Consider the following 12,876-nt stretch of genomic DNA (forward strand, 5'->3'; position numbering starts at 1 on the left):
GCATAACACAGGCCACAGAATCTCACTCAGTACCTCCTGCATTGAGCCCAATCACTTGGGGTCGAGCATGTTTTAGAAAGACGTGCTAGGTCCCAATCCAACTTCCAATAAAGTCAAAGAAGAGACTCCCAATAGGAGCTGGATTGGGCACTTTGCTATAGAACCAGGAGTGCTTTGCCCAGCCTCAAGCAGAAGGATTCCATCATCTCCCTGGACTGGGACTTTCCCACAGTGAAGGTTTAGGTTCTCCCGTGTTGGCTTTCTCCTGCTGTTCACTCCAAAGCAGCATTATTCCCGTTCCTCTGGGAAATTCCAGCCCTGGACATGTGAATGTAGACTTTTCCTGAATTAAACACCCTGAGCCTGGGTTTATCTGAGGACACAGAACAAAAGACAGTGCTTCTGAAGACTTGTATTACTCACAGGAGAATGAGTCACAGGATGAATTAGATATCAGGAAATGGACTAAAATAACGAAATTCTCTGACCCAGGCTCACATTCTCAGCCCTCACTTTTGTTTTACATCAGGCCAACTGGACATTAGAACTGTACGAATATGTCTACACAGCAAAGAAAAACCCGCCACCGGTCCGTGCCAGCCGACTTGGGTTTGCAGGGCTCGGACTGGAGGCCTGTTTCATTGCTGTTTAGACTTCCAGGCAAAGCAGACTTGACTGAATAACCTATAGTTGCTGCCAGGTATCATTCCTAAATCCCTAGTGGTTTATATTCTCTTATTCTGCCTTGAGTCTTTCAGGTAGCTTATGAACACCTTTCTAATAATTCCCCACTTCCTGGACATTTTTACTAAACAACATAACTTTTGTTACCTTTAGACATTTGAATTATTCCTCAGAAAGCTTTTCCATTTCTTTAACCAAGTCCTTACATACCCATAAAAGGCAACTGATTGCTTCTTCGATTGCTTACATAGCTCACCTAGGCCTTCTGTGTGTCTACTTATTCTAAAAAGATTTTTGTTTAAGCAGCAAACTGTCAGTTCTCTAAACAAAGTCACTTCACTTTTCCCTATCAGGCCCAGAAGTACGTTGCTATTGTCAACTCTAGGGCACAATTAAAAAAGAAAAAGAAACACCCCCCTCCCCCCATACACACACCCCTTCTTCCTCTTCCTTTTTGGGAATCCAAAGTTTGTCATCATTCCTCTTTTAGATTTTTCTATATTAGGCTTTTGAATTCCTGTTTACTCAGGATATTTCTATGTCAATGCCTTCATTTCTTACAACATTTTAGCTGCTTTGTCCATCATTTTGTTCCCTGATATCCCAGTATGCACTGGGATCCAAGTTAAAGCTACATGTATCCCCAGCTGTACTAACTCTGTTCTAAGAAATATAATTTCATTGATTAAATCACTTCTGCATACTAACAGGTTTCAGAGTAGCAGCCGTGTTAGTCTGTATTCGCAAAAAGAAAAGGAGTACTTGTGGCACCTTAGAGACTAACCAATTTATTTGAGCATAAGCTTTCATGAGCTACAGCTCACTTCATTGGATGCATCCGATGAAGTGAGCTGTAGCTCACGAAAGCTTATGCTCAAATAAATTGGTTAGTCTCTAAGGTGCCACTAGTTCTCCTTTTCTTTCTGCATACTAAGACACCCTTTTTTATTGCCACAAGGCCTGAGACTGAGGTTGGTTTGTTTTTTTAAAATGATCACTGCTATTGGGTGTACATCCCAGATCCAATTTAATGCCTGCATTATTGCAACTAGTTAGGCTGCCATAACAGCTACAAAATCTGATATTATTTTAGATGAACTAATTCCCAGTGTTGGTGTATAAAATGTGTCACTTCCGTTTTTTCTCTTTTGGATCCATCTCTCTGTATTTGACAAAACCGACTCCACTTGTCATCTATACACTGGCACACTTCAGTTTTAATTTCTACAGTTTTTTAACTCTTAAATTTATAAAATAAATCTGTATCCACCTTTGGGCATGCAGCTTTCCATCCACAACTGATGTTCCCATGACTAAAAGTTTTGACTTCATTTAGCCTTTCCTTATCTTTCAACTTCTGCATGCACATTAACTCAAATGACAAGTGAAGTTTTAACATTGCGTGCTATAATTCACCTATCAAATTCTCAACAATATATTTGTTTGACACTTTCATCATTGTAATTCCGATGAACTTTGGCCGAGAAAGTTAGGTCCAGTAGTTTCATTCATAATATAACCTGCATTTCCCTAGAAGTCATCTGTAGTGCATTGATAGGTATTGCAATAAATATACACACACAATTTATAGTGCCTGGGCTTGTATTAAATCTAATTTAAGTTCTGATTTTGATGCTGACCTAAACGCTTGGCAGCCACAAAAACTAATTCCCCCTGCTGATACTCACACCTTCTTGTCAACTGTTTGAAATGGGCCACCTTGATTACACTGGCCTCATTAGCACTACAAAAGTGATTTCCACCCCTTCTTGTCAACTGTTGAGAATAGCCCACTTCCACCTTAATTGAATTGGCTCGTTAGCACTGACCCCTCACTTGGTAAGGCAACTCCCATCTTTTCATGTGCTGTGTATTTATACCTCCCTACTGTATTTTCCACTCCATGCATCTGATGAAGTGGGTTTTAGCCCATGAAAGCTTATGTCTAAATAAATGTGTTCGTCTCTAAGGTGCCACAAGGACTCCGCGTTGTTTTTGCTGATACAGTCTAACATGGCTGCCCCTCTGAAACCTGATCTGACCATTGCTGATTACATACAGAGCCTTATTTTCTTATCCACCCCCCCCCAAAGGTAGCCCCAGCAAGACTTTTAAGCAGGTTAATCCTTCCTGTACATTTATCTTTAACTTAGTCTATACGATCTTCCTCAACTAATTTAGAATCAAATGTCCCCTTGGAATTCAAACCTTTTAACGAGGTCTATTTGTTCTCCATACAGATGCAGTTTACATTCCTTTGTAACTTTCCTTTTGGTAAAGACCAACCCTTTGGCTTTAGCAATGGAGAACCTGAAGTCCCATGCATGTCCGCAGTCAGAGGTCTCTTGTAACACTGCTGATTCTCTTTTCTGCCACTTCAATATTCCCACTCCGAACCGACAGAGCACAGTCATCTGCAAATAGAGCAACACCTACCTCACTACTTATTTGTTTGGGGAAACTGTTTGTCATAGTATTAAATAAGGCCAGGCTGATAATTGTTGCCTGTGTACAGTTTTTAACGTTATATATATTTGACATAACTTTCCCACCGCCAACCAGCATGGTCCCACCCATTCTTCCTCTTATCCCTAGTGCATCTACTTTATAGAACAAGCCTTCCCCCCAATAGCATATCATACATTGTCTCAATAGCTAGAAAGACAGCTATCACAAAACCTTTGTGCCTCATACTCATTTGTATTTCAGTTTCTAATTTAACAACATGATCCAGATTTCCTGCTTTTATAGCAACCGCCCAGCTCCTCTCCCAGTTGGGGCTAGCCAACCCCTCCAGGTGCAGTCAGGTGGGTTAACTGGAGTCTCAGACCCATATTAACCCTTTTCAAGCCAGGATGTAGTATATACCCCATCACACTATCTGTGGTGTGATTGCATTTGGGTTACGCCTGGAATTAATTTGGCCCAATAGCTTCACTCACAAAATCCAGTTGGCAGGGAAAAAGATTACTATGAGGGCATTGTGTAATAATGACTCTGAAACTAGTTCCCAATGCTGCAGACAGCTCAGAGCTCTGTTTTGTTGGTGTGAAGAGAGATTATGCTGAAAACCCAAATGCTGTAAAGTTCTTTAATGCCATAGAAGATCCTGTTAAAAGAATGATGGAAAGACCACAAGGCCTTTTGGATGTTCAACCCCTGGATGGTTTAACAGGGCTGGATTATGCAACCCGCTCTTATGCCAGGCCTCAGTACGACTCCCACTGAAATGGCTGGAAAGATCATCATGGACTTCAATGGGGGCTGGATCAGGTGTTTGAGCATTTCCTCACGTGAATAAGGACTCAACACCATGAGTAAGGGCTGCACATCTAGCCCTTTGATAGCCATGGCACATAGCTACCAAATCAGAGATTGACCCAGTTAGGGGAGGCTGAGACATCTCCTAATAATCTCCCCTCACACAAGCTATTTAAAAAAAACCAACCCTTTCTATCCCACCTTCTCCGGTCCAGTTACACCAGGACTATGGCAGCAATGCTGATGGCTCTGGTGCCTTTAACGTGAACTGCAAAGCTGAATCAATTGGTTGTCCCTTTATTGCTCCTTTAGGCCCTGATCATGCAAGTGCTTAACTTTATGAGCTGTTTCATTAATTTCAATGGGACGCCTCACTTTAGTAGTAAAGCACATGTAAGTGTTTGCAGAACTGGAGCCTTAAGATACCTATAGGCAGCCCCAAAAAGTTTATCCAGGGGTAGTTGGTTTTTTACACAAGAAATAGCAGGTGATTACTTGTTTTTCCCTGGAGAACTATGCCAATCTGGTGAGGATCTGAAATATGGCATCACAGCTGGAAGCTGACACCTGACTTTGCAGCCCTCTCAACCCCAATTTGAGTGGGGAGGAGAAACTTAATCCTAGGTTGACTCTAGATACAACGTCCCATTTCAGGGCCTCCAGTGATCCCCAAGGTCCTCCAGCTAAATCAGGCCCTGGAATTTCTGATGAAATAGGAAAAAAAACAAAACAAAAACAAAAACAGAAGAAACTCTCTGACCCTCCACAGTTGCTATAGGAGAAGAAAAAAGCAAAGATAAAATAGGCTTTTTTTTTTTGACTTGATATTTCAGCCTTCAAGAGACTCACTACCACTGCTGAACAAAAAGTATTCATGCGTCCTGGTGACATTTATGGCAAAATAAGCCATTCCGCCCTCACAAGGAGGAGGAGGAAGCTATGGAGCGGGGAATCTGTGCGAGAACGAGCAGGCTAACTCAGAAGCAGGTTGAGTAGATGGGGTTCTTTCATAGAATATCAGGGCTGGAAGGGACCTCAGGAGGTCATCTAGTCCAACCCCCTGCTCAAAGCAGGACCAATCTCCAATTTTTGCCCCCGATCCCTAAATGGCCCCCTCAAGGATTGAACTCACAACCCTGGGTTTAGCAGGCCAATGCTCAAACCACTGAGCTACCCTCCCTCGGTGCTTGTTCCCCTCGACCCAACTGTCGAGGAAGCACTGAATTAGTTACAGCACACTCCTTTTATTTAAGTTAGTATGTACCTGCCCGTTTACAGCGTGACGCATATTATATAAACTTTTACCTTGAAAAATACATTTCTTTGCAGTAATTGTAGCCAGAAATTCCTGTAATCAGCAGTTCACAGGGGAGGGAGGAAGGAACGTAACCTTCGGACCTGATCCAAAGGACGTAACCAAAACGTGATCCCCTGACCTGCTGTGGCAAGATGAGCAAAACTGCCCAGCTGCTCTTTCACTTTAATGCACCGTTGTTTTATACCTCTGAAAAGTGAGCTTTAACAAACCAGGAAAAAGGGTGGCTGGCGAGAAGCCCTGCGATGGGATCATCCTCCCTTCATGTGACTGGGGAATTACCTTATTTGAGAAATCATCCAGAGAATGCCGATATGGTCTGAGTGATCTACCAGCCAAGCACAAGGCACATCTCAGCCATAGCTCCTGGCTCCCTCAAAGGGAAGTTCCCCACCTCTTAGCAGCAGCTGCCCCATAACTCCAGCCTCTGTAGCTGCCACAGTTGTCCTCTTGGGCTCTTCTGCCTGATTTCTCCAGCCAGGAGGCATTTGCCAGCAGGTAAGATCTCTTGCTGTACACTTGGCATTCCCAGATGGTATTTTTGCTCTCTCTCTCCTTTTTTAAAAAAATATGTAAAACCATTAGAAAGGCAGATTTCTCCAGCTTTGCTCCATACATGAATTCTTTGGCACTCCTGCTCAGAAGACCTTTTATTATTCATTGGTATTTGACTTCTAACTGCATAGTGCCAATCAAAGTCCTGGATCCGATAAATACATTCACCAAGATAATATGGGGCAACAGAACGGACCAAGAAAAACAGCTAATTACGGCCAGCATCAAGATTAAACAAACCCACCCAAACAACTTTACCCTTGAAATCAAGTCCCGATTGGTGTCTTTCCATTGACTTGAATGGGCTTTGGATCAGGTCCTAAATGCCTGAGAAAACATGGAACGAAATGCTGGCTGCACAGATGTTAATGAAGCAAGAGTCCATCTGTAGGCTCTGCAGCGTGTCCAGGTTCGCAAGCCTCTACTCATATTAGAGCAAACCATCGTGTGTGTGTGTCTCTCTCTCTCCCTCACACACACACACGGTGTGGGCGGCTACTGGAATGATGGGGTTCAGAATGGAACAGGAACAAGAGGTTTTGGAATTGTGAGGGAAATAATGGAGACAAGGAAAGCTGGAATGAAGTGGGAACAACAGCTGGAGACATGGATAGAGAATTATAGGCACGACTGTAATAAGGGACTGAGGCATGCGGGGTGTCATGACGAGGGAGTACTGGAAAGGAGGGGAAATCGAGCCCTGGAGCGGTTAGGAATGGGGATGGGACTGGGAGCTGGAATGTTTACTGTGACACTTCATCACTGAGGTAATGGATGGCATGGGAGATCCAGCTTCATTGCCACCCTGAGCTGTTGTTTTGGGGTTACGGGGTAAGAACACAGGTGTTCTCGTACTGGATCAGACTGTGCTGGCCTAGTGTTAGGCTGTCGCCCTCCCAATGAAAGGTGATTCTCCCCCTCAAAGGATTATTATGGCCAGTTGTGCTATGTTATACATTGCTATATTATCCTGAGCCCTGCCAGAGACCACTGTACCCTGAAACATGATCGTTACCCTTAGCTTTCTTAGTTGCAGATGTTAACTATGGTCATAAAGTTACCCAGACCTTTTAAAAATCCATTCTCAGCAGATCTCCAGGAGCAGCAAATTCCACACATAGACCTTTTGCTGTGCGAACACTCCAAGCATCACAGTCACAGTGAATTCCAAGGTGGGGGGTGGGGGTGGGGGAGAACTAATGAATTCCAAGGATGCTCTGAATTATCCCAGTTACACCCAGCTGATGCATCAGCTAAGGATCCCCTTACGTCAGGCAGCTTTCTGGCTGCGGCAGGGGCTATGGGAGATTCATCCCTAAGGCATCAGGTCTGTATTAAGGAAAGGACAACACCACGGGGTAACTAGAGGCACACGCACGCTCCATTTGTTACGGGGTGCGTTTGAGGCCTTGGTCTGGAATTATTCCAGGAACTCATGCAGTCCCTTTGGTTTGCAGCCAGTGGGTTGTTCTGGAGCTGCCATTGAACGTTTGGCTGTAGCTATGACATGACTACAGCTGAGTGAATAACTGATCCCCCCTCCCCCATTTGGGCTAATGAATGGGGACGGGAGAAGTCATTTTGTTTGACCCAAAACAAGGGGTTTTTTTTTTGTAAAAACACAAAAATATTTAGTCAATATAGCTACATTTCCAAAAATTCTAGCCCCCCGTTTCCCTCAATTTTTTGTTCAATCAAAACTTCTCTAAATTTGCAAACAGTTTGTGACCCCTAATGGTATTTTTATTTTTATTTTATCTTTTTTAAAATAAGCTCCTCATCTGAAACATTTCGCTTGGCTCCAGACATGACCCCAGAGTCTATTTCTTCCTCAGGTTCTGCACAGACATGTGGAAACTCTTCCCAATGGCAATACTGGCAGCCAGCAGTGAGTACCGGAAACCCCATACCCCCAGCCCCTGAGGGCAGGCCAAGTGGCATCCATCAGCAAAGTGACCGCCATCTTGCCAAGGAGCTACAGAGCGGCTCAAGCCATATTTTGGAGGCCCCAAAGTTCAGTCCTGGGTTGGGCCCTCTGCAGTAGGCTTTCAAACCTGCTCACAATTCAGGGCTGTTCAGAACAAAGGTTCTGGCCCATCTTTATAAAGAATTGCATAAGAAACAACACTGCTGAACCCCTCCACTGGGGTTAAGGGTCAGTTCCACCTTGCAGGACGTGGTCTAACATTACGCTTTCCTCCACCCCTTCTGCACTGGTGCCTATCACTATAGATGCTCCTTTCTGCTAGGAGACGGTCACATCCTCATCAGATGCCTTGGAACTGCATCGGGGCGGATGGGGGACTAGGTTGTTTATACTGCGTACAGCAGAGGGCATCGCAGCCCCTCAAAACAAGCCCATCTGTTCACAGCTCAGCCCCCCATATACCTGGGGGCATCAGTTTGAGTCACAGCTGCTGTTAGCTTCTAAGCTACCCCTGACTGTCTGGTCGAGATCATGAGACTATTTCAGTGACAGGCAGAAAACAGTGCCAGGGCAGATGAGCTATTTATATAGCCCCTATTACCCTGGCATCCAAGTGCCTCCCAGCACCCACGTGAGGAAGGAAGGAGCTATGACCACCCTAATACAGAAAGGGAACCGACGCAGAGAGATTAAGGCCTGAATGCATGAGAGGCATTAGGTACCTGGGAGAAATCACTGCGATACACAAAGCCTCAGTTAGGCACCTACGCTTCTCTGCAATGAGCGGGGAGAGATGGGTGCCTGTGACCCCGAACCACAAACCCAGCATGATCGGCAGGGAGTTCCTAAGGTAGGCGATGGGCGGTGCAGACCAGGGTGTGTGTGCTAAGCCCCGCCCCACTCACAGGGATAAGGGCATTCCCCCAGGATGTGGGAGACCCAGGCCCCCTGCTCCATTGACCCTAGTTATCCACAGTGCAACAGATTCAACAGGAGAGATTGAGGGATTTCCCCACATCAGAATACGCCATAGTCCAATGGTTAGAGCACTCCCTGTTCAAATCCCTTCTCCCCTTCAGGTGGAGGGGGGACTTGAACAAAGGTTTCCCACATCCAAGGTGAGCACCCTAACCACTGGGCTAAAAGTTCAAGGCATAGTGTTGTCATCCTGCGCCCTGCCCCCTCCCCTATCCTGTATGAACTTGCCTGAGGGGCCTGATCTGAACTTGCCTGTGAAGAGACCTCTGAGCATCCCTACCGGATCAGGTCCCATGTGCAAATCAGGTGGCTGAATGCCCCTGGTTTGTGAATCACTCTGGGGCTTAGGTGGGAGATAAACATCTGGAACCGGGGTTTGGGCACCTAACTCCTTTTGCACATTCAGCCCTAAGTGACTTGCTCAAGGTCACACACTGAATCTGTAGCAGAGCAGGAATTGAACCTATATCTCCTGAGTCCCTGGCAATAGTTTGACCAGTAGACTACCCTTCCTCCCTGTGCTAGGTTATAGCTAACATGAAACCAGAAGCAGTACAAACCTCCCCTTAGTCAATAAATACTTAGTGATTTTGACCTCCCTCTGTACGTCAGGTGAGGGACCAGGGAAATGATTCTCCTTGAAGGCAAAACATCTCCTTGGAAAAGTCCTGAAAAGCGCTTTCTGCTCTTTCGCAGTTTTGACCATGATCCACAGCAGCCTCCTCAATTTCAAATTCATGATCCGGAGAATTACTAGGAAAAGTGCCTTAATTTCCTATAATGGGTATGGATGCCACTGTGGACTCGGTGGGAGAGGGCAGCCTCTGGATAAGACAGACTGGTAAGTTTTGGTTCAGGTCAGTGCTGCTGGTATCAATACTAATTTTTGCAATGCACTGATTTAGTTAGCTGGGCACCTAAATCCTAGGGTTGTAACTGCACTAAGCCCTTTAGCATCTGGGGCAGAGCGCCTCAACTCTCCAGAGTATGTGAGAATGGAAACTCCTTTGTAGTCAAGGCACACTGGGGTGATTCATCCCCAGAATCTTAAAAGGGCCAGTAGAACCCTGTGATTAGTGGTAGTATTTATTTGTATTATACCACACTGGGGTCCTGGTTCAGGATAGGCTCCTTCGTGTTAGGTGCTGTACATACACAGAACAAAGACAGGCTCTGCCCCAGGGAGTTTTCAATTTAATGGATTTTTTTGGTTCAGTCTCCCCCCCCCCCAATCATTTCAATCAACCCCCCCACCCCACCTCCTGAACAAACTTTAACGTTTTGGCAGATCAGAAAGTTGTTTTAGGTTGAACTAAATGTTTTGTTTAGATCTGATTTTTGGCTTGTTAGGGTTTTTTTAAATTAAAATTGAAGGACATTTTAAAACAGCTATGAATCAAAAAAAATCAGAACAGTCCATTTTGAAGTTTTTTCAATTTTTTCCTAAATAGTTTTGAAGGCTCCACCCCCAACCAAAACTATTCAGCAAATTCAACACCAATTCACAAAATGTTCCAGTCAACCCACATCTGCATTTTTTGCTGAAAAAAAAGTTTTGTTCAAAAAGTTTCACCCAGCTTTGGACAGGAGCTGGATTTGAGGCACAGAGCAGAGCTAAGACCGTCACTTGGGATAAACATCTGGGCTGCTAGGGGCTTTTCCCAACCAAGACCAAACTCTGTTCCTTGGGAGGCTCGCTCACACTCTCCCCTCTAGTAGTGGTGATGTTGGCCATTACTTCACCTGGTCACATTCTCCACCCCACTCCTGTGTTTCTGTCTCCCTGAAGGTGCTGTCATGCCCATGACTGCTGCTATAAGGAGTTAACCAACCAGAGCTGTCACCCATTTTTCGATCATTATCGATACTCCATCATCAACAAAGATGTTATATGCTGTGAGTAGCATTTTCTTCATGGCTAAAATGGCCACGGATACCGTGGTGATCTACCTGAGACCTTGTTCTCTTGCTTTAACCTTTTACAATGACATTGGAACGAAGGTGTCCTAAAGAGAAACAGTCAGAGGGGCTTTTGGGAAGAAGCAAAGCGCTTACAGGATAGCTAGGGGTTGGGGGGTGGGGGGAGGGAGTGGAAGTACTTCTGGTTCCTCCCCACAACCTCCAATTAGGGGGACATCTTACAGAGCAAGTGGACAGGACAACCGTTAAGGACCTCTGAGCTGTGACTGACTGAATGCCAGTTCCAGTGCAGGCAGCTGTGATGGATCGCAGGGCCTTCGCGTTCCAGTGCTGCAGTGCCAGAGCCACTGGGCCTCATTGGTCACTGTATTTACACCTACGAAGATGGGTGTAAAATGTTGCCAGTCTGATTTTCCAGCATTTTATACTCACAACGCCCAAGTGGACGTGACTGACTGCAATGGTCAGAGCTGCCATCTTGGCCAACACACTGGGAACTGAGCCGGGGACCTCCGGAGTGAAATGCATGAGCTGCTACAGCTCTGTAGCTGGGGCAGTAACACCACATAGCCTCTGGGGATTGGTACGGAGCAGGGGCCTGTAACTCACACTCACCAGCGGGCTACACGAGGCAGGGGAGAATCGGCTGCACTCTGCTGGTTTGGAAAGGCACCTAAGCTGGCGATGGAGCAGTGAACCCAGTGCTGATGGCATGGCAGCAGCTGGGAACTCTGCAGTGTTGCAACATTCCCGGCAGCGTTACAGCAACAGGGCTGCCTCGTTCCTCTTTCGCTAAACCTCATCCATGCATCTGGAGCGCTGAAGGTCAGGGAAGGAACAAGCTGCTCAGTGCTTGGCCTCCGAGTGGGTCCCTTGCCTTTTAGTTACCGCACAAGGGTTCTGGAGTGAGAAATGCTTTTGTTCCTGCAGGGAACACAAATAATGCCACCTGTGCAAAGCGAGCATGTGAATGTGACCGGACAGCGGTCCTGTGTTTCAGAAAGGAAGCAAGCAGCTATCACAAAGGATACCGCTATTACTTCAATTTCTTCTGCAAAGGAACTACCCCCAGTTGCTAAATAAAGTTTTACTCGCCATCTGGCTACACAACAGATTGCAAAACACAGATGTTTCCTCTTTCCAAAGTACTCCTAGCCCCTTCCTCGAAGAGACCATCAAGCTACCAAGTGAACCAATCTCTTCCCTGGGGACAGCTAAAGCAATGGAAGGTGCTGGCTTGTACGTACCCTGTCTGTAGAGGGATCAGCAGCGATGGACATGAAGTTGCTCAGGTAGGATATTAGCGAGCTGTACAGTTGTCACCATTCACCCAGTTAAACCCTCTGAGGAGCAGTACCAAGAGGACTAACTCTGCTGGTGCTGTACCTCTTGGGCTCTCAAAAAGGGAGAGACAGACTGACAGACACACCCACCACCAAGCCAAGTTTAAATTGTAGGCCAGATCCTCAGCTGCAGTAAATCAGCATTTACTCCTCCTTCCTACCATGCACAGACACACAGCCTAAAATCACAGGCTAGTCCTTATGTTGCATTAGCACCTACACCAGATTAGCACAAAGGGAAGGTAAGTGCTCTGCTTCAGGGGTGGGCAAACTTTTTGGCCCAAGGGCCATATCTGGGAATAGAAATTGTATGGCGGGCCATGAATACTCACAAAATTGGGGTTGGGGTGTGGGAGGAGGGAAGGGCTCTGGTTGAGGAAGCAGGATCCGGGGTGGGGCCAGAAATGTGGAGTTCAGGGTGCGGGAGGGGACTCCGGGCTGGGGCAGGGTGTGGGCTCCGTCTGGGGTTGCAGGCTCTGGAGTGGGGCTGGGGGATGAGGGGTTTGGGGTGCAGGAGGGTGCTTTGGGCTGGGACCGAGGGGTTCAGAGGGCAGGCGAGGGATCAGGGCTGTGGCAGGAGTTTGGGGCATGGGGGTGGGTGAGGGCTCCAGCTGGGGGTGCGGGCTGGGGATGAGAGGTTTGGGGTGCAGGAGGGTGCTCGAGGCTGGGAATGAGGGGTTTGGAGGATGGGAGGGGGATCAGGGCTGGGGCAGGGGGTTGGGGCGGGGGGGAGACTAAGGGGCGCAGGCTTCAGGAAGTGCTTACCTCAAGTGGCTCCCAGAAGCAGTGCCATGTCCCTTCTCCAGCTCCCACGCAGAGGTGCGGCTGTCCCACCCGCAGGCACTGCCCCTGCAGGTCCCATTGGCCACAGTTCCCGGCCAATGGGAGATGTC

The 12,876-nt window shown here is 46.6% G+C and overlaps 1 protein-coding gene and 1 long non-coding RNA gene across 3 annotated transcripts in view; one reads left to right on the forward strand and one right to left on the reverse strand.

The window, feature by feature from the left end:
- The window catches only part of LOC119563947, an 18,725-nt gene continuing 5,849 nt past the window's right edge, over positions 1–12,876 (reverse strand). The window contains exons 1-4 of one of the 2 annotated variants that reach the window (XR_005222733.2): positions 11,888–12,027; positions 5,655–5,815; positions 2,893–3,098; positions 1–373 (exon numbers count right to left, since the gene is read on the reverse strand). This is a non-coding gene — a long non-coding RNA (uncharacterized LOC119563947). Of the gene's footprint in view, positions 374–2,892; positions 3,099–5,654; positions 5,816–11,887; positions 12,028–12,876 lie in introns of those variants that run through there. The other variant, XR_005222734.2, reaches the window with a different exon arrangement.
- PLA2G2F (phospholipase A2 group IIF) lies at positions 6,563–11,719 on the forward strand. The gene is given in 5 exon segments (XM_007067734.3): positions 6,563–7,142; positions 7,651–7,703; positions 9,417–9,561; positions 10,510–10,616; positions 11,571–11,719. Coding segments are annotated over 5 exon segments (582 nt in total). The 5' UTR covers positions 6,563–7,014.

The sequence above is a fragment of the Chelonia mydas genome, chromosome 18 (assembly GCF_015237465.2).
Source record: "Chelonia mydas isolate rCheMyd1 chromosome 18, rCheMyd1.pri.v2, whole genome shotgun sequence".
Classification (NCBI taxonomy): domain Eukaryota; kingdom Metazoa; phylum Chordata; order Testudines; family Cheloniidae; genus Chelonia; species Chelonia mydas.